At 41.8% G+C, this 24,446-nt stretch overlaps 1 protein-coding gene across 1 annotated transcript; it reads left to right on the top strand.

Annotated features, from left to right (window-relative positions):
• The first annotated feature begins 36 nt into the window (after positions 1 to 36).
• On the top strand, positions 37 to 22,811 carry ttll11 (tubulin tyrosine ligase-like family, member 11). The gene is made up of 10 exons (XM_084935649.1): positions 37 to 1,138; positions 6,467 to 6,566; positions 7,544 to 7,677; positions 10,442 to 10,732; positions 10,848 to 11,132; positions 11,310 to 11,405; positions 11,491 to 11,603; positions 17,377 to 17,622; positions 18,933 to 19,039; positions 21,308 to 22,811. Exons 1-10 carry the CDS (start codon positions 629 to 631, stop codon positions 21,616 to 21,618), a joined length of 2,193 nt encoding a protein of 730 aa, XP_084791775.1. The 5' UTR covers positions 37 to 628; the 3' UTR covers positions 21,619 to 22,811.
• The last annotated feature ends 1,635 nt before the right edge of the window (positions 22,812 to 24,446 follow it).

The following is a 24,446-nucleotide window of genomic DNA, read 5'->3' as shown; positions in this document are numbered from 1 at the left end:
GCTGGGTTCCAAACCAGATGGAGGCTGGGCGACGAGCTGTACACTGGCTTCTGCTGCTTAACAACACAGGGAGGACAACACACACACATACTGTAGAGCAGTGGACTGTGGGCTCCGTCGTAACGCTGGGCGCTGCTATGCTAAGTAGATATCGTTGCTGGTAAGATAAAGTCTATCATGAGTTGAGGCTTAGTGTCTCTAACCGGGCTCCGAGCCATGCGTTAGCCGAATGAAGTTTGACAGGCTAACGTCGGGCTTAGCTCCCTTTAAGGAGCTAGCAGTGTTGGCTACAAGTGCCGCCTGCCTCTAGCTGCCAGCTCGAGAGAACCGCTAGCTGCTCGAAGCTGATAGTTAAATATTGTGACCAGCCGGTTAACTCGCTAGCTGTCAAGCCTGGGATGGTCAAGCGTTATCTTGCTCAGTAACGTGTACGTCTGAGGGCATCCTTTGCTCTATTTGGTAAGCGAGCTGACCGCAGAGAAATGGCTTTCATTTGTTAATTGGCCGTTTAAACCAGTAATGCGTACTTCATTGTATCTGAACACCGTTAGCTCGCCGGCGTCGGATTACTGCACCCTGTGGCACAGCGGTGCCCTGGCCAGAGGCGTCACACATCGCGTTTCGCATAATGAGTGATCAGTATGTCAAGGTTCAAGTCGAGCAAATGAAATCATTTGGCGAAGATGCAGAGGAGGGAGTGGATACAGAAGAGCAGGTGCCGGGCTCCTCTCCTTCTGCCTCTGTCTCACCAGATCATCCCACCGGCACAGATGCATCCAGCACCTCTCTTCCCTGCAAACAAACAGGTAAAAGTCGCAGTAAGCCGGGCAGAGAGGACAAGAGACACACTTCTGATGTGGCATCGCAAGGCTCTGTAGTTTCCTCTGAGAAAAACTTAAACAGACTGGGGTATGAGCGGACGCTTCAAGTCAAGGGAACTGGAAAGATACTGCAGCGGAAGTCAGAGCCCAATGGCAACTATGTCACCATCCACACATCCAAAAACATCGAAGAGATGCGCAGAGAGGAGGGATTCAAGCTTGCAAAGAAGAGGAGACCTGTGACGGTAGACACTTCAAAAGCCAAAACCTCTCTGGAGGCACTGAAGATAAGCATCAAGCAGCTAAAGTGGAAAGAGGTGTGTTACAAATGGACTGTCTTCTTATGGTGTCCCGTGTGCTGTGTAGGTTTTACTCTTGTGGTAACAGGACAGCTGGTGTAGCCAAGCACCAGTTAATGGAAACATCCAGAGGGAAGCCCAAACATCAGCTTCATTTAGGCGGCTGCCCATGTGTAACAACTGGTTTCTTACTGTTGTGTAAGCACGAGCCAACAAGAACCATGTCTGAAGTATTTAGTTCTACCTTAATCCACCGCCTGGCATCTCTAGTCACTTCTTAGTTGTGCCAGAACTGGTGTGACTGGTGGATCCTTTAACTGAGGCTTCTGGTTTTCACTTTGTGCTGAACCACTACAAGTTAGAATACTTTATTTTACTCTGTGTTTAATAGCTGTCCCAAAAGAATCCTATAATTGTAACTACTGCTTCTTATAACCATTACCGCAGTGGACCGTCTTCTCTTCACTTTTCCAGGGCGTACTTCTATGAATAAATATAAGTCACCAAACTTATATATATTCAGATGATGGACTGAATCTGTGTAGGAGTGTTTGAGGTTGTAAAAAAACTGAGGAAACACATGACAACAGCAGAACTGATGCAGGAATGTGTGGATTCCTAAAGACAGGCGACTGTTGTTAGTGCTGGTACTGCTGTATATTTTTCACTGCTAAATGCACTTTAAAAAAAAAAGAAATGTCATGTGGATTTTTTACCAGCGGCGACAACAAGGCTTGTGTTGTTTTTCCTTTTCTGAGTCATGTCTCCCTGCCTGTGTGCTTGTGTCATCATGGCAAAATGTACTCCTGGAGGCACTTACTGTACCGGGAACTACGAAGATGGTATTCAGTAATTTGGCTAGTATTTATACTTCTATTTATGGTTATAATCGGTAACATAAACATGTTACAAAAGCACAAGATAAACTCAGAGATCTGATGAGGTGGGTAGCGGAGAGTTGTTTTAGACCAGGATATGTATTTCAATGTGCGTATTAGACAAATATGTAGGAATACTTTCTTGCATTTGCGCAATATCTCTAAAATTAGAAACATCCTGCCTAGAGTGATGCTGAAAAACTAGTTCATGCATTTTTTTTTTTACTTCTAGGCTGGACTACTGTAATTTAATTCAGGGTCGTGGGGGGTCTGGAGCTTATCCCAGCTGTCATAATGGGAGAGGCAGGGTACACCCTGGGCAGGTCACCAGTCTGTTGCAGGGCTAACATAAAGAGACAGACAACCATTCAGTCTCATATTCACACCTATGAGCAATTTACAATCATCAGTTAACCCAAGCCCAATAACTGCATGACTTTGGATTGTGGGAGGAAGCAGGAGTACCCGGAGAGAACCCATGCAAATACGGGGAGAACATGCAGACTCCACACAAAAAGGCCCCAGCCAGGTGGTGGAGTTTAACTCAGGAGCGTCTTGCTGTGAGGCAACGTTGCTAACCACATTATTATCAGACTCCCCTAAAAACTTACTGAAAAGCCTTCAGTTGATCCAAAATGCTGCAGCAAGAGTACTGACAGGGACTAGAAACAGAGAGCATATTTCTCCCCTATTGGCTTCCCTTCATTGGCTCCCTGTTAAATCCAGAATCAAATTAAAAATCCTGCTCCTGACATACAAGTTCTTGAATAATCAGGCCCCATCTTGTCTTAAGGACCTTATTGCAATGCATCATCCCTATAGAGACTGCAGGCTTACTCGTCATTGTAGAGTATTTAAAAGTAGAAGGGGAGGCAGAGCCTTCACCTTTCAGGCCCCTCTTCTCTGGAACCAGCTCCCAGTTTGGATTTGGGAGAGAGACACCCTCTCTTCTTTTAAAATTAGGCTTGAAACTTTCCTTTTTCATAAAGCTTGTAGTTGGTGCTGGATCAGGTGACCCTGAACTTTTCCTTAGTTATGCTAGGCTGCTGGGGGTTTCCCATGATGCACTGAGTGTTTCTTGTTCACTCACCTTTTCAACGCTGTGCTTACACACCAGTCTGCATTTAATCATTAGTTATTATTATTATAATGGTGTCTTTCAGTGGATGTCTTTTGTCCTGTCTCCCTCACCTCACCCCATACTGGTTGCGGCAGATGGCTGTACCTCCCTGAGCTTGGTTCTGTCAGAGATTTCTTCCTGTTTAAAGGGAGTTTTTCTTCCAAGTGCTTGCTGATAGGGGGTTTGTTTGTTGGGATTTTCTCTTTATTATCATAGGGTCCTCACCTTCCAATGAAAAAGCACCTTAAAGTGACTGCTTTTGTGATTTAGCACTACAGAAATAAAACTGAAGTGAATTAATAACCAGTTTTAAACTGCCAAAATGTATCAGAATCTGATTCAGTCTCCTCCCTTTTTACAGGAAGAAATCTCTGGACTAGGATCAGGGAGGGGCAGCCATCTGTGAGTGGCTAGAGGGGAGGAAGAATATACTTCTTATTTTTTTCCTTCTTATATCTCTATAAACAGTTGTAAAACAGTGGCTTCACATTATTGGCGGTTTTCTACTTACTTTCTATACTGTCATAAAATTCAGAGGCAGACAGATGCACCACATTTAATAGAGCAGGCGTTTACCAACTCCACCCACCCTGTTGTTACATCTGGTTCCCTGTGACTTTGTCCAATTCACCAAAAAGAAATTCAAGTTGACTGGTCCTCATTTTGCCACTGTAGAGATCTTGGAAAGTGAAAAAACTTGAGCATCAAGTGGTGCAGTTCTGCCCGAAGAGCCTAACTTGAATGAAAGGTTTAATGCTTTTATTAAAGCTTGTTGCCTGGCAGCCACTTTTTTCAGTTGTTTCGTGGACCAAAATCAGTAAATTGGCTAACTGGTAGCTGCAAAGTATAATCACTTTTTATCCTTTAACTATCAAGATGTTACAAGACAGGATTGCCATCAATTTCGCCAGGAGCCTGAGAATTTCAGTCCACATGGGTCCGATGTATGAAATTACAGCGGGTGGCTGTTGATGTGTTCTAATTGACAGCTTTCAAACATTTATGTGCAGCCTACTTGATCCCATTCTTTTTAATCTGAGCTGTAAACACCATCTGTTAATTTTGAATGTGATGCAATTAATACCTGCTATCAGGCATTATTACCCATCTTTCATTATGCATGAGAGGTGAAAAAAGACAATTTGATGAGACAGGCGAAATAAACGCTCCCCTTAGCCACGGCAACTGAGCAGCAACGCTTACAGCTCCTGCAGAAAATGACAGACAGAAAGCCTATACATTACCACACCTGGTCCGCACCGTAACCCCCAACAAAGCCGGTGGTGCTTTAGATCTTGTGTCATTTTGAAAGTAGCTGTCAACCACTCTGAAGGGGCTGAAACTGAAGCAGGCAGTCTGGTTTTGCCATTATTGAATAAACACCCTTTCAGTGAGTTGTAAGACACGTAACTTTATGAAATTTGTTTCAGCAACACGTTGAAATAAATTTCATAAAGTTTGTCAACATTTTAGAGACTGATGAGGCTTTTAAGGTGCATCCAGATTGCCACGTCTCTACATCTGCACTGTCAGCTGACTTTCCGCATATGGCATTCTCTTAAACAGTGGGAAATCATTAGCCTTAAAGCTCCTCTAATCCAATCAACTTTTAGTCCTCTTTGTGGGAGAGAGGATGGCAGCGTGAGGGTCAGCTTGGAATATTAGACTAATGACAGTGCATGTCAACATATGCGTGGGATTTTCATGAGGATGCCGCAGACTAAACTGACGTTCTGAATCGATGCGTATGGATTTCAAAATACTTCACACCTAAAGGCTTCCTTGGAGCTTCTGTTGGAAACTATAAATGCTGTTTACTCGAGGAATGACAGATTGGGTGCAACTTGAAATATCTATGTTGCAGCAACCTATAAGCCAAGTTTATTTTCCCCCCATTAAAAAGTGGTTCTGAAAGCTAAATTTTCCCATACGTCACATGCTAACCAGTCCATGCAAACACAAGAGGGCTATTTTTATGGTGTGATCCCTGCTCTAAATAATTTGACCTCACTCCCCTGGCATCTGTGTGGCAGGGTTTAGAACTGGTCACTCTGTTTCTCACTAAGTCATTAATTAGATGTTTATCTTGCAGCGAGGCAGCAGAGTGGGTCGAGTCAAAGTTGAATTTAGGCTCGCGATGGCGTGCTGCTACTTACCAGTGTAATCTGTTAAAGCCCTTATGATGTAATAAAGTCACAGCCTCTGTGACTGAGTTCTTCCCAGCTCCATGTTGATACTTTGAACTTGCCAGCTCTAAAATGTGTGTTTGATTTATCAGCTGTGAGGAATCTTTACAATAAACTATTTATTTGAGCGTTCCTGAATGTAGAACGCAGACAGTGGGGAGCAAATTCAGTGTTGAGTCGTACTGTTGTCTACATGGATAATATGGCAGATGACTTTTAGATAATTCTAAGATTTTAAGTTTATCTACAGTTTTTGTACAGCTTTATTTTTTTAATTCACATTTAATAGTGGTGAGAGAATAACTCCTATTAACTAAAGTTGTATCACAAGTATAAAAAGCTGAGAGTTTAAGGGCTGAAAAACTAAAGATTGTGCGCATAATTCATTCTCAGAGTGATTGTTTGTTCATCTTGCTTTTATGTAGCTTTTTTATTGTTAGGTAGTGCTGTGCGATACTGCAGATTTTATATAAAAATAAATACATGGCCAGTATTGCTGATACCACTGCCAATACCGATACTTTTAACTTATAAAGTTGGCTTATGTCGAGTCAATACAAAAGGTTTTAGACATTTTTCATAGTGCATGTTTGAGGTGTATTTTTTCATTTCCAAAAAAACAATTTATGTAACACAATTCAGTGGGCTACATACTGAGGATACAAACAAAGTATCAATCTATCATGTTAGCGTCAATCCAATACCAATACCAGCACTGGTGTGTACTAATACTGCTACTATCTACTATTATCATATCTGGATGGATTCCCCACACCTCTGCTGGGTGGCTTCTGTGTGGTTTGGAGTGTGTGCGTGAGAGTGAGCAGATGAGGTGTAAAGGACAAAACTGTCCTTTACCCTGTGCCAGCAGGATTTCCTCGCTGTGTAAATCCTCTTTATAGTATCACTTCTCCTCCTCTTTCCCAGCTCTTCACAACATAACACGCACTTACCTGCCATCTTTGGGCAAGATTAGCCCCGTTTTCTCGGTTCACTGCGAGGACAAAACACCTTCCTAATGTCCTGTGTAGTCCTAATAGATTAACATTCGTTCTTGTTTGCAAACACGAGTTCCTTAATGAACTGTTCTCATCATTCTGTATGTTTTCAGCCCTCTGCTATGTCTCCCTTTCACTGTTCTTTCTTGCTTTTCCCCCCTCAGTTTCCTTTAGGAAGGCGAACAGCCTGTGATATCTACTGGCACGGCGTTTCCTTTCATGACAATGAAAATATCGTCTCAGGGCAGGTCAACAAGTTCCCAGGTATTTCACAGATTCTTCCTCTCACCTCTTCTTATCTTGCTACCACCTGCAGCAAATCATATTATTTATTGCAGTATGGATTCAGGATTCTGTTATCATAACCAGGTTATAGTGTTGTCCTACATTACCCCAGGCACTTTATTCTGAGCCAACAAGGGTTGTTAAAATGGTTAATAGTCCTTCTCTACAATCATTCTGCTTATTGTGAAACTGGCTACATTTACTGAACAGTTTACACTCACTGTCAACAACGTGCTGGAAATACTCCTCAGAGAGATTGGTCCACATTGCTGTTTGAGTACACTGAACTCATTTTCTGGTTTATGACATGAAGCTTTATCCTGTTGGAAGCAGGCACCAGAAGGTGGGTAAATGGTGGTAATAACAGGCTGGACATGGTCAGCGAGAATACTCAGGTAGGCTGTGGTGCCCAAAGAGTGCTAAGAAAATATTCCCCACACCATTACACCACCAGCAACAGCTTGAACTTGATATGAACCAGGATTGATACATGTTTTCATGGTGTTTACACCAAATTCTGACCTCCAGCAGGTCACTGGGGTGGATGTCTTTGACTCATCAGACCAGGCAACGTTTTTTCAACCTACTGTTGTCCAATTTTGTTGAGCGCAATTTTAGCTTCAGTTTCCTGTTCTTAGCTTACACAAATGCCACATGTTGTGGTCTTCTGCTGCATTTAGTGCATACAGGGATGTTCTTCTGCATACCTTGGTTGTAACTAGTGATTTGAGTTTATTGCCTTCCTATCAGCTCAAAACTGTGTTGGAAAATGATTAAAATCACCTTTCTTTACCTGGCTGTCTATATGACTGAATACACTGATTTGCTCCCATGCGATTGGCTAGTTAGATATTGGTGTTAATGAGCAGTTGAGGAGGCGCACCTAACAAAGTGACCAGTGAGTGTAAATCGTGCCAATCGTGTATTCAGTTTCTTATGTAAAACTGTCCGTGCAGGAATGATCGAAATGCTGCGAAAGATCAACCTCAGCAGAGCAGTTCGGACTATGCAGGAGTTGTTCCCAGAAGAATACGACTTCTATCCCCGTTCCTGGATCCTGCCTGAGGAGTACCAACAGTTTACCACACAGGTACGTTCAAAATAAATTAAAGAAAATTGACACAAATAAAAATGATGACACTGGATATGAAAACAGTTGTTAAGCGTCTTTAACTGTTTTTCTGTGTAACTATAGAAGGGGAAACATGGAAGCTATGTGTGGCTAGCTTATTTCAGTGAGCTACAGTCATGTGAATATGATGACAAAAGGTGAGAAATGGAAATTGGAGTTCTTCCAAGATATAATGTTTATACTTTAATCTGGTAAATTGAGTCCAGAAACCTCTTCTCATGTGGGGAAGTAGCAATAATAGTGTCTTGTTTGAAATAAGAAGCAAGGGGGCAATTTAGTTTGCTTGTGCTAATAATAAAGCTAAAAGAGACAGATGAGCTGTTATTACCATAAACCAAAACTAGATGTTGGTCAAAATGAGAGAAAGTCAAATTGTTAAATGGGTAGGTTGAGTCAGCTGCAAAGGCAGACCACAGCAGGCCTTGTAGAAGCATACCAGTGATAAGTGTAGTAGTAGCTGTATTAATTTTAGTGCACCAGGTGTCCTACAAAGTGAGTCCAAACACAGCAGCAATGACCTCAATAAATTTATTGAAATGAGTCTTCTTTACCTTTTGGGAATGGCTTTAAAATACAAATATAGATGATCGGTTCACTCATGGATGACTCGGTGTTTCTTTCAAGTTCTCCAAGTTAGTCCAAGTGATGAACACAGATGCTGATCTTATGTAGTCTACTCATATTTTTCTTGGTTTTGTTAATAAAAATGTTTGTTTTATTATCTGCATGTACTGTTTATGCAATATTAAGATTTACAGGAATATCTAATTACAAAAAAGTTGTATTTTCTTCCAAAATATTAAAATATTAAAATAGATTGATGATGTATTCAGATGAATACGTGGTCAGTTCTTCTAATTGAGATTTGATTGCAACTGTATGTTATGTCCAGCAGAGGGCACCAGAATATTGCTTTTTATCTTATTATAAAACCTTTAGGCCATGACTCAGTATTATAAAACAAATCAGGCTGAAGACAAATGTATAGTGAAGACAAATAATAATTCACTGAAAGATTGAATATTCATCTTTTAGGTAGAGGTGAAAGGATTGGTAGTGCAGGTAAATGGAGATAAAGTATCTGAATTACACGAGTGGGACCACGCCTCCAAACACGTTCCTTCCGGTTTTTATCTATATATGATCCCCCAGTTCTACAAGGTGTTCGTTCTTGTTTACATGCCCCACCTTCCCTCCCCTTTTCACTTCTTCCACTTCTTCACTTCTATTTGGTACATGGGGATCTGCCAAGCCCAGGAGCCGCCGCCAGGCCCAGGAGCCGCCGCCAGTCCCCTTCGAGGCCTTCCCCAAACCACAGCTCAATTCATGTTTAAGCCATTCACCTTTATCTACTAAAACGGTGTCAAACCTAAAATGAGGACGTGGGCCCAGCGAGTGAAATGTGAGTTGTTTGTAAACCTCAGATTAACCAAATCTTTGATTACTACTTCCTGTGCAGCTGCAAGTTAAGATAATGAATTTATTTAACTGCACTGCTTATAGAAAATTAAGGGAACACTGTTTAATCAGAGTATAGCATCAGGTCAGTTAAACTCGTGGAGTATTGATCTGGTCATTTAAGTAGCAGAGGGGGTTATTAATCAGTTTGAGCTGCTTTGGTGTTAATGAAATTAACAGCAGATGCGCTAGAGGGGCAACAATGAGACAGTGGAGGCCACTGACATTTTTCCCCTCTTCATCTTTTCTGACTGTGTTTTATGTTTTTTCCATGAGTTTTGCATTTGGCTAGGGCCAGTGTCACTACTGGTAACATGAACCCCACAGAGGATGGCACATCCTAGCAATACGTACCATTGCCTCAAGGGTTTCCAGGAAGCTGGACATGGTCGTAGAAGGTCCTTAACCCATGAGCAGGACGGGTATCTGCTCCTTTATGCAAGGAGGAACAAATGACCTCCAGCAGACCATTGGTGTGAATGTCTTTGAACAGCCAATCAGAAACAGACTTCATGAAGGTGGCCTGAGGGCCCGATGTCCTATAGTGCCATAGCCCAACATCATGGAGCCCGATTGGTATTTGCATAGAGTACCAGAATTGGCAGGTCCAACGCTGGTGCCCTGTACTTTTCACAGATGAGAGTAGGTTTCCCCTGAGCCCATCTGACAGACGCGAAAGGGTCTGTTGAAGCGATAGAGAACGTGATGCTGCCTGTAACAGCATGTTTGGTGGTGGGACAGTGATGGTCTGGGGAGGCATATCCATGGTGGAACTCACAGACCTCTACAAGCAACAGCACCCTGACTGCCATTACCAGGGACTGGAATGAAATCTTTTGGCCCATTGTAAGGTTGGTGCACTGGATCCCGGCTTCCTGCTGGTGCACGGCAGTGTGGTGAGATTATGTAGGCAGTTCTTAGAGGATGAAGAAACAATGTGCAATCCTTTCATTCCCGACTCATTAACCTGTCCATATCAGTATAGAAAAGACAAATATTTTTTCTAAAATTTTTGAGCAGTGTATATTTCACAAAAAGAAACACCTGAGTAATTTACAACTTTTCTCCACCTATCTGTTGCTACTGCTGCTGAGACGATGAACAATAACCGTTTTCTACAGGTTCTATGTGTTTCATAACAAGTTGTTATGTTCCCAGTTCGTGTGGTCTTTCAACAGGCTGTTTTGATACAGCATCAACAATATAAACATGTTTAAACTTCCTTGACTCACACTCTGTGGTGTACCTTTTCTTTCTGCTGCAGATTCACATGGTGAAAGAGAAGGATGCTACAGTGAATCCCACTTTCATTGTCAAACCAGATGGGGGCTCTCAGGGGGACGGTATCTACCTCATCCGTGACCCTAGTGACCTCAAGCTCATGACGGGTTCACAGGCCAAACAGGGCGTAGTCCAGGAGTACATCCAAAAGCCGTTACTTATTGACAAACTTAAGTTCGACATCCGGCTCTACGTGCTTATAAAGTCCTTGGAGCCGTTGGAGATCTACATTGCCAAAGAGGGACTGACACGTTTTTGCACCGAGCTGTATCAGGTAGCCACGATGGTGTCAGCAAACTGTGCTGTGAAGCCGTGACCTTAAAGGTAACAAATTTTGTTCTTTTCTTTTTGTTTTTCTTCGTTTCGTTTTTTTGTGTGTTTCTGTGAAGGAGCCAAGTCAGAAGAATCTTAGCCACGTCTTCATGCACCTGACAAACTACTCGCTCAACGTCCACAGCGGCAACTTCGTGCACTCAGACAGCCAGAGCACCGGCAGCAAGCGCACTCTCTCCAGCGTGCTGTACAGATTAGCAGCTAAAGGTGTCGACATCAAGAGGGTGTGGTCGGACATCATCGCCCTTGTCATCAAGACTGTCATCGCCGTGGTGCCTGAACTTAGAGTCTACTACCAAGCTGACATACCACCCGGCAAACCAGGACCCACGTGCTTCCAAGTAATTATACAATAAATAAAATAATCAGATAAGATCCACTTTATATTGATCACACGTAGATATTTTCTTAAGCCTTAATGACCTTTTTATCAATCCTCATTATTTGTATATATTTGAGAATTTTAAATATATACGGTATAGAAAGTATGTTGTTGACATTCTGTGGGTATGTTTCAGATATTAGGCTTTGACATCTTGCTCATGAAGAACCTAAAGCCCATACTGTTAGAAGTCAACTCCAACCCTAGTATGAGAATCGAGCATGAGCAGGAGGTAAGAGTGAAATGTCAGCAGCAACATCATCATATTTTAAAGCTTCTTATTTCTTTTTGCTGTAAGCAGTACTTGCATTTTTTAGGTGGCACCCGGAGTTTTTGAATATGTTCCCAGTCCGGTGGATGAAGAGGTCAAAGTGGGCGTGATCAGGGACACTCTGCGTCTAATGGATCCAGGCCACAAGAAACCCACAGTGTAAATATATAGACTTGCCTGCGCGCGCGCGCGCGCACACACACACACACACACACACACACACACACACACACACACACACACACACACACACACACACACACACACACACACACACACACACACACACATACAGACACATGCAAAGCCTGAAGTCCTTGCATTCTTGTCTGCATGTTCACTTTTTAAGGACATGATATCTCACTCTTCCCATCCCTCCTCGGAGTCCTGCTCTGCACTGCTCAACAGCTCTCCCTAAGCTTGTTAAATGGAAAAATTAAATTCAGCTGAGCCGTGGTGGAAATTCACACATTATTGTACGAGTCTGGTGGCTCAATCTCTCTCTGGCTGACTGGCCCTGTGTGGTGCCTGACAATAAATCTCCTCCTACATTAGGTTTTTATTTGTTTTTTGTTTTCTCACCCTCAGTCTGTTTTTCTTTTATGACAATAGGATTTACAGCTTCTATTCGGCCACCATCTCAATTTCTTCCTTTTTTTCTCACTTTGCCCATCCTTCCCTCACCTTTTTTTTCTTTACTCTCCTCCTCAGATTATTTTCTTTATCGGAAATTCTGCTTTGTTGTGCAAGTTAAAAAGATCTGGTTAGGAATATTGCCCACATAACTACTAAAGTCATGACCACTAACATGTTAATGTGATTTGCCTATTTTAAATTTAATCTTAGATTCCCATGCATTGCTCTATTTTTGTGCATCTGTGTTCTTAACTCATTCATTGAGCTAATACACTACACACCATACACATTATTATATATTGAAAAGCCAAAGACCCCTGATTCTTTAATCTAAAGTCCCTTACACAATACTGTGCAAAAGTCTCAGTCAACACTCGTGTCTTCATATTGTGCTTCCAAGGATCCAGACTATGTTATTTTTAGAGTACTCTTGAGCAATAGTTCTCCAGGCTTTTGAAGGTCTTGCAAAGTTTTTCTTTGGACTTTGGCTGCTTCATCACTCATTTTCAGTCGAGTCTTTGTACCTGACCAGCTCCGAAGGAATGCTTTTTTACTCTATCTCTTTTTTTTGTTAGGTCACTGAACACTAATTTATGAAACATTTAAGTATAAAAAGCACCAACAAGGTGATTTCCAAAGAGCTATCAGCTAATAATGTGGCATATCTCAGCATGGTGTTCAGTGTGTCCTTAAAGAATTTGAGGAAACTGGAAAAGTGAAGGACAAAAGAAGTTGGGGGAATAAAAGACTATCTGCAGAAGATGAGCAGTATCTGAAAGTCATGTTCTTGGCTGAGGCCAAATTAGACGAGAACTGGACTGAAAATCAGTGGCAACAGATCTAATGGAGTTATGAATCTATTTCATCCCTTAGTGCAGCAATGATCCCAAATATACTGTGAGTGCAGTAAAAGCATACCTGGATACAAAAATAATGAAATGGAGCACTATCAGGTATGTATTGGCCTCCTCATTGCCCAGACTTCAACATTATTGTAGCAGTGTGGGATATTCCTGAAGACTAAAAGAAAAGAGAAGAAAATTTGCCTGAGAGTTTGGCCTGTGCTCGAGAGTAAAGGTGGTCATACCAAATATTGAATAATATTGTTAGAATTGTGCTGTTTTTGCCTTATATGCTGTATTTCCACTTCAGTAAAGTGCTGCACATACTTCCCATTTTCCTAGCAAAGAAAAGAGAGGGGTGGGTCAAGACTTTTGCACATTATTGCTTGTTTTATATTGGCTCAGAACCCTTAGAACTTCACATAATAGTATGTGCATGCAGCTGGGTACCAGTAACAAAGTTGTAAGTAAATTATTAAGTACATCTCAGAAAAGATATCTCAAATCAGCACCAAAGAAAACTTAATAAAATGATCCTGATATTTTATTTAAGCACGTGATTATTTTAACAGCAGTTATCCAACCATGGTGCATAATTAAAAGGAAGCAAGAAGATTCAGGGTATCTTTAAGTTACGTTGTGATTACAGGGAATTGTTCTGTCAGCTCTGCAAATGGTGACAAAGTCTTGTGGTTGAAGAGAGTAATGGTAATCATGTCCCAACTAGCCATTGCTAATGTTTATTAAATTAGCCGTTAGATTGGCTCAGTGCCGAAAAATGTAATCATCAGCCAACAACACAGCTGCAAAAACTGAACTCTTTAATCATTCAGCTCCACACAGTGCGATTGCTGTGATTTAAACAAACTAAACAAACACATTAAATGGCAGAATGTCTTTGTAGGTTCTCAGTCATCCAGGTCATGGTGTCTAAGAAGCTTGGAAAGAAAAGCAACTGAACTTCTTTACATTTCTTGAAGATGTTTCAGCTCTCATCCGAGACGCTTCTAAGACCAAATGGTGGAAAGTCCCACGTATTTAAGCCCCAGTGGAAGTTGTCCCTTAAGGCAGTCGTTGACTGACTATTGATCATGAATCAAGCTGTGACAAAGGGTGTGGGTCATTATCTGCAGAGGTTTCGGTTGAAACTGCTGTGAGATCTTGTCTCACCCTATCATGTGACCTATTGAGATCAACTGACGCAAGATGTGGATTGTAGGTGGCAGACGGTTGGTGTCTTGAGCTACTTGAGTGGACAGATGTGGAACTAAACAGTTAGTGTAACAGGAGAAAGTCCTGCTAAAGTAAAATGCATTGAACGGGTCAAATCTGATCTATGACTGTACACTGACTATGCAGGTGCTCCAGTATCTGATAATACTTATTCCAGTGCTTTTGCCAGAACCCAGTTAAACTGTTATTTATGATGCTGGATAAAAAGTCTAAAGCGGCATTTGGAGTAATATACTTATGGACATTAAGAACTAGGAATTAATCATGGTTTGGCTGGTATTTTGAAGTTTTTGAAGTCACAGTTACTCAAAATTAAAAATCTCAGGGATCTAGTGGATTATAGGTTTGTTAGAGAAATCCTTTCTGCTTCATACAGATTTGGTGTTTTAGCAGAGGGAACTCGCTCTCTTTCTCTTTTTCTAAAATCCTGCAGAATTTGAGATTTATTAACAAGCAGTCTTTCTGGAGCACAAAGATTGTTATGGCAGGTTAAGTAATCTGTTTACTGCACAGATGGTCTGCCAATAAGAAAATACGTGCATTGTGTTTGCTGACAGCCGGTCTGCAGTGGGATGGATGAGATCCAGTCAGTCAGAACACAGAGTTCAGACTGAATTCAGCCAAGTATGAATTTTACTGGTTTAAAATGAAGTGAAATGACAGGGGGAGCTGACCAGGCACACGCGCTAAAGAGCAGCAGCTGAGTTAAAAAAAATACCCCAAAAGCTGTGTTGCTGTTTAAATGATCGAGGCAGGCTTATAGAAGAGAGATAAAGTAAATATGAAATGGCAGAATAGTTGGAGGGAGGGGGGGGGGGGGGGGGGGGGTAAGTGGCATTTTGGAGAGAAGGGCGAAGAGATAAATGAGGAATTCTAAGAAGAACTGGGTGATGCTATCAGTGACTCTCAGACATGCACTTCTCTCCCCCAGCTCATTAATCCTATGCATGATGTCTCTGAGAGTGATTTATGAGCCATTATGAAAGGTGAGTGCAGCGAGAACAAAAAAAAAAAAAAAAAAGTGAGATCTGTGGCCATACCTAAAATAGAGAGTGAGGCACATTATTAGAAAAGCATCATCTGTATAAAAGGAAAGAAGTTGGATTGAGGGAAGTGAATTGTGTTTAAAGTTGAGGCTTTTTCTCCAGCTTTCCTACTGGGAAAACCTCGGAAGAAAATGCTTGCTTTCTGATAATCTAATTATTTACGTACACACACACACACACACACACACACACACACACACACACACACACACACACATCAAGATAAAAAGGTTCCCATTGTCAGTTAATGACAACAAATTGGGTACATACGCTTTGCCTTCTGTGCGTCTTTTTTTAAAAACCTCCCATTCTTCACCTTTTCCTCCTTCACTCATCAGCTTTTCTCTCCCTCTGCAGGAATGTTTGTAGACATTCGCCTCACTGTCTGTCTGCCTGTCAGCTTCTGTTGAAGACGTGTCCGTTTTTAGCAGAGCCTGTCCTGTCTAAATAGATGTGGGTGGCGTCCTGGCTTCGAGGGATGATTGATTCTATTAAACATTCAGCAGCGCTCGCTCAGTGCCATTCACACTGCTTACTAATTCATGGAGAACGAAGCGGCCTCATAAAAAGTCGGCGGTGTTCTTATCCCCTTGAGTGTTGCCTTTTGTTGTATGCGTTTCTTGATGCACATGTGCACGATTGCAGTTGTGCTTTTAGCCCCTGCTGCAAACTCGCACAGGTGTTCTTTACTTATTCTGGCTTTTAGTTAAGTTTCTTTTATAGGGGTGTTTTAAGGTCACAGCACTTCATGTTCCAAAAAAGAATGATGAAGGTATAATTTGTTCTGACCTGCCAGCTGAGAGCGAGGGAGGTTGTCAGTCAAGCACAGTGTGTACACACCCAAAAAAGCTCCCAAGGACAGAAACGCACAATCCTTGCAGTTTACGTTAATTCCCTGTAAAAAGCATCCTGTCCCTCAGGAATATTACAGTGGGATAGCTGGTAGAAGGGACAGAGTGACAGTAAAATGGAGAAAACATGACATGACGGATTTTGAATTTGCAGCATGGTAACTAATCATAGCTGACTTTTTTTCTCTCCCTAAGGATTATCTTTATAACAGATGAATGTAAGAATTAAAAAAAAATTGTACTATTATCCATCACAGTTTTCCATTTATCTAATATTCATATATTCATTGTTTCGTCTGACAAGCAGAAGGATGTGAGATTTTAAAGTAGATGGATTAGTCTTGGTGTCACTTGTTTTCTGAAAGAAGAGCAGATTTGTTTTCATCTGATAAAATATTGGGCACCTTGAACGTGCATTAGCAGTGGAAAAAACTCATGTTCAGGATTCTGCTCTTTTAAAGTTTTGACCATTAATGGACCATTTTTCCACAGTGTCTCTTTTTCCTGTCTTCCCCCCCTCACCCCTAACCGGTCGTGGCAGATGGCAGCTCCTCCTTGGTTTCTTCCTGTTAAGAGTTTTTCCTTCCCACTGTCACCAACTGCTTGTTCATAGTGGGTGGTTTGATTGTTGGTGTTTTCTCTGTATTATTGTAGAGTCTTTACCTTCCAATATACAGACCTTCGAGGTGACTGTTGTTGTGATTTGGCGCTGTATAAATAAAATTGAATTGCAACTTAATTACCGGTGTTATAAAGCATGCAGGCTATTCAGGCTGTTTTTAGTCTGTGTATGTTGATAACAAGTTGGTACTGTATTGCTTGCATGGAAGCACTTCAGTACACTGTTTTCTGACCCAGCTTTTGTGTAACAGGAGGTCGATGGACTGAATCAAAGGTTCACAAACTTCTTTTGGGCACTTTAAGTAAACTGGTATGAGTGCTTTTATGTTGGTCTGCTTAATTCAAAGCATCATAAATGAACTTCTAAAAGCACAGCTCGTCCATCACCTAAGGTTGAAATTGAGTTGATGTTTTTACTGAGTAATAGAGAACAGTGTATAGCCTGGTGGAGGATGAGTCTCATGTTGCTTCTATCAAACGACCAATCCTGTCTGGACCATTTAACTTATTTGCTTTTCCAAATTTAGTGACAAGTATCAACTTTTTGTCAATATGAAATCAACCCTTTCATTTTGAATCTCTTTCTTGTATCTGCACCTTGTTGGTTTAATGTTCACCAAGCTTGAAAATGAATCCGTTCATTAATTTAAATTAAAGCTGTTTTGCTTTTCTTTGTTTTTTTCCTGTTACTCTACACCAACAGTCCCCAACAGAGGGCCGGTGGGTTTGAACAAGGAGAAGAGATTCCCATGGAAGAAGAAACACAAGAGAAGAGCCAAGATGAAACGGGAACTTTGCCTTCGCTGTGTCTGAAGCAGGTCTACCCAAAGTACTCCAAGCAGTTCAACTACCTGCGGCTAGTGGAGCGAATCGCAGCTCTCTTCATACGCTTCCTTGGTGTGAAGGGCAACATGCGCCTTGGCCCCACTGCCTTTCGGACCTTCATCAGGTAGGTACTGTTATTTATTACTACCACCAAGGAGGTTATGTTTTTGGCGTGTTTGATTGTGTGCCATTCTTTCTGATCCTCATGAAGCTTTGTTGGGGTGTGCAGCGGGCACCTCTTACAATCCATTAAAATGTGTCTTAAATCCACCAACGTCTTCAACTAGTCAACTTAACGATTTATTGGTAGAAAATTGACACAAGGCCTTATAACTTATGATTCTTACAAGTGTGGTGTGTATTGTCAAGCTATATAAAGTACAGAATAAAGATTTAAATTGATATGTGACATTTAACCTCTGACCTCTCCTTCAAAATCAATAGACTGATCGATCTGAAGGTCAGAGTGATAATAATGCTATATAGAGCTATTTAAAACTGTTTCTCACTGCCATTGTTTGCATTGACAGCATATAGGGAATGATGGATGGTTGAATCTAAATATCATGTTTCTTTGGACTTCTGACCTCTTTAAGGTCAAATAAGGCAAAGTTTCAAAAATCTATTTTATCTTTAAAACTATGCTTACAGTCCTGCTGCCTCTGTTTGCATTGGTAATACACAGGAAGTGATACAGGTATATGGGGATTCTGATATCACAATCTAAATACCTTTTTACATTTGACCTCTGACCTCGCTTTTACATTACATATCTGCCTTGTGGTTAAGTTGACGCCAAAATTTGTTCTGTCTTTAAAGAAAGGATTGTCAAGAGAATGAGCTGCTGAAGGTTAACACACTCAGTGCTTATTGTTATAAAAGTACATCTGTTTCTTTATACATAACTGCCCATGAAAGCTGTATGTAAATAAAATTACATACAGTGATTCAGCAGTGTTGGAACGTGGGCAACAAATGACTGAAGAGTTGTGTGATGCTAACAAAAGAACCTGGTGGAACATCTCCCAACTAAAGAGGTTAATAAGTGACATGAAGAGAGAATCCCAGAGAGGCGAGTCATGCAGAAGGAAAGATGCCAAAGGGGGTTCACCGTGCTGTGGAAAACTGCTTTAGGGTAAATCTTGCACAATTCATGCTTCTCAACATAAAACTGCAAATCTGGAATTTCGATGATATGCTTTACATAATAAATATATATATAAATAAATTTGAGATCAATATTTTTCCATATCTAAGGAGCAAGCCTGGAATCGAATATTCAGTGGTTGTGGTCTTTGAATCTCCCTTCATTTATTTAGAGGAAGCATGAATGTTGAATGCTTTCTACAGGTTTCAGAGCAACCACACGATGTGTTTGTAAGCTTAGGCCTTGCATTATGGAGCTTATTTTAGATTTCCTGTAATGTTTTTTAGGACTTGTAAACTGAGTGGCAGCAACTTCACAATGGCTTCAGTGGACATCCTCTACATAGACATCACACGCCGCTGGTCAGGCGCGACGCCCGACTCCAGAGAAGCAGGTAACGCCATACTCACAAACGCATAATAAATTATCACAAAGGGAAAAAATATGTGGAGGACAGAGAGCACGGGCGTCCTCGAGACTCGGCGCAAATACTGTGCTTGGAGATAATTGCTTGTCATTCTTTGTCAGATTTCCTCTGACACTGTAATTGAAATGAGCAAAGATCACATTGTGACAATGGAGAAGACTACCCGACATGAATTATTCAGACGTTGCACCTTCCGAGGAATGTTTGCGAGGCGGAGCGGATGGATGGAGATCACATGGACGAGCATGGAGGGGCCTGTACGGAGGAGATTGTGGACTGAATTTAGAATAAGCTCATACGTATTCAGGAAGGCTGGAGTCAGCGTCTGTTATTGTGTGTGTGGGTGCACTGGAGGACTTGTAAGGGACCAAGAACTGGGATAAAACTTAGAATTCACAAATATTCCAGTTAGACTTGGGATATGCGACAAATTAAAAAAAATTACATCTAAATGTTTTCTTGCACTATGGATCTCTTCGATTTCTAGGTGGAGAACAGAGAAAGTAGGAAAATCTGTAAAACCTAAAATTCAAGTGAGAGTCTTCAGATACGGAGGTTGGACTTTCCTCTCGTCTCATTAAATCATTTAACTGAGTTATGCTTTAGGAAATGATGCCAGCCTCTTCAAGGCTACAACAAACATTTCTTATGTGTTATGATTACATATATAAGTTGTTCCACTCAAACTACAAACTACTGTAAAATATCCACTTTCAAGGTTTAGATGATATCATTCAAATTTAAGAGTATGATATTCAGACGTTGTATTGCATTACTGTTAATACACTTTGTTCACCCTGTTAATGTTAATGAAACTAGCCTCAGTCACAGGCTGATCGTAGAGATGTCCCAACACTTACTGTAAATCCTTACAAGTACAAAACTGTAGAAGTATAAATGTGGCAATGGTGTCATCCTCTTGCGTAGGCTATGCCATAGATTCACCGTAGAAACGTAATTCAGGCGTGAGGCCTCACTGGCTGGTGACCCCTGGCAGCCTCTAGTTGCTAAAATGTGTATTCCATGATTGGTTAGCAGGTGGTTGCTAGGGGCTTACACCAGGTTAAATTGGTCTCTAAGGGAGTGCTATAGTAGCTAGCAGATTGCCTCTGTTGCCCATAGTTTGCATGGAAGATGCTGACTTGCCTGCAGAACCTCAGCATTTTCTCTCTGAGCTGCAGTGAAACTTGAAAGAAGTGCAGCAGAAACTGGAAATGAAGAATCTGTGCCTTCAAAGTAAAAGTTGTCTCTTTGTTGCGTCAACACTTTTCAAAAGGTGCAAGTTTCACTTTTAAGGTGAACAATCTCTGTTTCAAGTTTATTTCCCACTTTTCATAGCTTTGATACCGCTTGGCAAGTAGTAGTAGTCTTTGCAGACCACATTGGGATCTTTAACACAAACCCAGCGAGCAAAGCAACTACAAGCCTTTATGCCTTTTCAACCAGCCTCACACTAACGCCTCCCAGCAACCTTCCAGCAAACACTCACCAGGTCAGGGAATACACTTTTACCTAGAGATTGGTGGTTGCTAAGGGGTCGGCAACCAGTCTCCAGGCCTGTATGACTATAAAATATCATTTGAGCAAACGCTGAATACTCTAACCTTCATAACGATAAGACCATTGTAGGACTGTTGCATTACACAATGAGTCAACCATTTTTTTTTAAAGAACTGTGACTATGCAGACAACAGCAAACATTTCAACATTCATTAACTGTGGGCTGAAGGTCTCGACTGAAAAAGTGAAAAGTGAAAGTTGTGCAAAATTAGATTTCTATCTGGATTAAACAGAAGCACAGACCTCGGTCAAAGCCCCGCTCTCTGTTCTAATGTGCAATCAAACGCCTTGTTAACAACCCAGCTTGATATTTTTTGTCAGAACAGTTTGGATCATTAAAAGCTTCTTCATCTGCCCATGTGTTCCACTTCGCTGGCAGGTCTTTACATAACAGCCAAGGTAATTAGGGCCCTTTAGAGGTGGTGACAGGTAGATTTTGTTACCATTGGACAAGACCAGACTAGCTTTCCTCAGTTCTTTCCCATCTTTTTGCTAAGCTAATCTAACTCACAGCGGTTTCATAGTTGCTGAACAAAAAAACGCTGTTGATCTTCATAAAGCTGCTAAGGTTCTTTAGGGAAATGTCAAGCTCTTCTCTGTGTTAGAATTGCTAGTTTATCACCTAGTAGCAGTATGAAAATACTGACTTAATGAACCTGGCCTTCTGCTTCACAGGGATGGGCTTGCAGGCGTTCGTCGAAGCCTTTTTCTACTTGGCAGCTCGCAGGTTCAAATCCCTGGCACTGAGGGAGCAGGTAGTGTCACTGCTGGAGCTGTGCGAGTCTCAGCTCGGGCCTCAGTCGGGCGTCGAGGAGAGGCGCTCTCTGAGCTGCAGCAGGGCGCTGCCGCGAACCGTCAAAACTCAGACGCCGTGCCTCGCCAACCCTCAGCTCAGCTCTCCGGCTCCCCTCCGAAGGGCGGCCAGCCAGGACTACCGGCATCAAAGATTCAAGCCTCGCTCGCTCAGAGCAAATGTGGAGAACTGATGAGAGGGAACTAGTCATCCAACCCCCCCCCCAAACACTGCCTTTAGCATTCTCCACAGGAGCAGAGGAGTTAGGTGTCCACCCCTCCTCTGCAGCCCCAGAGAAGGACGAGCCGATGCCCTGCTGGCTGACTCGCAGGAGCACTGTTCTCTTACTGATTGCTTTTTCTTCAGAGGAGGAAGATGCCCACAGGGGGTTGTTGGAATGGAAATGGAAGAAGATATAAGGAGGTCGGTGCATTTCCTCCCATCCTCCCGGTAGGATCATATATGAAGAACAGGATCCGGTCAGGAGGAGGAAATGGCTGCTTTTAATTGACTTACTGATTCTAGAAGGCAGCTATATGCCTCCCTTTCACATTTGTCTGGTAACCCTTATGGTAAAACAAACTTTCTTTTCAGGGATAACATTAGACGCTCCACTTGAATCGATCCACACATCACACATAAAATAAGGAAAAGGGAGAATCCTCAGTGTATTATGTTCTTGAATTTGCACAGCAAATATTTCAGCTATATTACTTTTGCACAGAAATGGACGTGACTGGGCATTTGTGCGCTCACTGTTTGAACTTGTGTGTGTGCGCGTGTGTGGTCACCGCTGTATTTATTTGCGTTTAGCTTAGCGGCGAAAGCCTGTTGACAGTGAGCGGCTCAGCTGTGCGCCTTCCACGAGCCCATTAGCGACGAGTTAAGTGAATAAGTATTCAAAGGGAAAAAGGGCCGCGCGGCCACTTATCCTCTTTCAGTTAAAGCAGCTATTCCAGTCAGGCAGCCGCAAGACCTCCAGCCATTATGTTCTTTAGAATGTAGCCACACAACTGCCATTGGACATAGATGTCTAGAAATAATTGCATGGCGAAAATGTTTCACAGATTCTTAAATGAGATTTGGTTAGAAAACCGAATGCCTCATAATTCCAGAGTAAAATGGCAGCTGCTGCTGGAAGGTCGCTTGTCTTTTTCTTTTATGCTAAAATTACTAAATCAATGAAAGAAGTGCAGTGTGGCAGCTTGTGGAAAACAGACTGAACTAAATATTTAAGAGATTTCTGCTACACATACTGTAGGGCTAACTTATTTACTGTATTCATGATGTGAAGTAGATGTATGAGTTATTAAACACTGGCACATAACATGAATGACATGTATTGATAACACTATCAAACGAAATAAACACATTTTGCTCTTTGAACTGGAGATGTGTGGGTTCGTGCGGCCGTGATAACGACCTGATATTAATGTACGACTCGTGTGTGCGCCATTGTTATCGCACCTGCGAGCGAATTCACCTGTGAGCTCATTAAAGGGCACCATTTGTCGCACATAATGGCACCGGGGTTGGCACTCTGAGTTGTTTACGCCGCCGTCGTCAACGAGGCTGATGGATGAATTTAAAAACGGCTCGCTTTTTACTCGCTTTAAGACGGCAGATCTGTTTCACAGCACAGCCATCTGCCAATGTTTCCCCGACCTTCTGTTGCAGAGGCTGCCAGTGCCAGCTGATGCTGCAGCTCCGCCATCTTTAGTCATCACGGTTCTTTTGTCGCTGCTGCTAATAACCAGCGGTGCTCCGAAGCGCTTGCTCGTGACCCCAGTTGGTGTGTGTAAAAGCACAGATTGGAAGAGTGTCATTACAATTATATCTTTAAATTCAAGTTCATCACTCCGTGCTTGCTTTGTTAGTTGTTGTTCTGTGTTAAGAGCCAGCCCGTGGGTTTCTCATTTATGAAATGAAAAGGCTCGTCACATACAGTACCGTGCAAAAATCTTGTGGCGTCCCTCATTTCTTTATATTTTGCTAGAAAAATTGAGAATCGATGCAGGGTATTATTCAAATGTTCAAATATAAATGGAAGTAACGGTATATGAAACACAAATAATCACACAACATCAGCCTTTTCTCCATTTCCTTTCCTTAACAGTGGCATATTCTTCTTCTGATGAGGCTTTGGAAAACACCAGATGCATCAATTGGAGCTTTTTTTGTTTGTTGTTTTTTTAAGGCTAGCTACTTCTTTTACTTCTTTTTGTCTTGTACTTCCTCAAATTTTTTAATGACACAGTGCACACCATGCTGGAAAATGCCACATTTTCAGCTAATAGCTCTTTGGGAATCACTTTGTTGGTGAAACAGTGCTATTTTAAGTCTGTCAAACTGTATTATCTTTGGCAATTTTCAGTATGTTGCGCTAATTAGCTAGGAAATCCCAACCATTAGCATTTGGGATGGAGCCTATCCCAGCTGTCATAGGGTATGGATAGGTCGCCAGATGATTGTGAGGAACACAGAAAGACACCAATTTAGCTCATTGTGCATGTCTTTGGACTGGCAAAGAGCCAGGTATCTGGAGAGAACCCCACAGACGCAGGGAGAACTCCACACAGAAAAGCCCCAGCTGGTTGCTGGATTCAGGATCTTCCACGATCTCCTTGCTGTGATTTTCAAAATTAAAGTTATTATGAATACAGAAAAATCTGGGCAGATTTTGATCCACTGTGCAATATCCGGGAAGTGTCTGGTTTTTTTTTTTTGGTTTTTTTAATGAAGCATTTTAGTTAGAGCAAAACTGGATTGAAGGGGAAATGATGTATGCACTCCGCATTGGACGGGAAACCATCTCATCTGAAGCAGGTGACTGTGTTTTTTCAACTTTTGGTATCTTTGAATCCTGAATCTGACCACTGGGCACCGGTAAGGCTAGTTATTAGTAGTAATAATGCTTTTTTTGTAGTTTAGAGTTTTACAAGCCTGACATGCTGAACATGTGCCTTTGCTGCAGGGAGACATTTGTTCCACTTGGGCAAAGAAATAAGTGAGCTTCACAGA

The sequence above is a fragment of the Perissodus microlepis genome, chromosome 7 (genome assembly GCF_051167445.1).
Source record: "Perissodus microlepis isolate ML-2025 ecotype Zambia chromosome 7, ASM5116744v1, whole genome shotgun sequence".
Classification (NCBI taxonomy): Eukaryota; Metazoa; Chordata; class Actinopteri; order Cichliformes; family Cichlidae; genus Perissodus; species Perissodus microlepis.
This window is presented reverse-complemented; position numbering and strand designations above follow the sequence as displayed.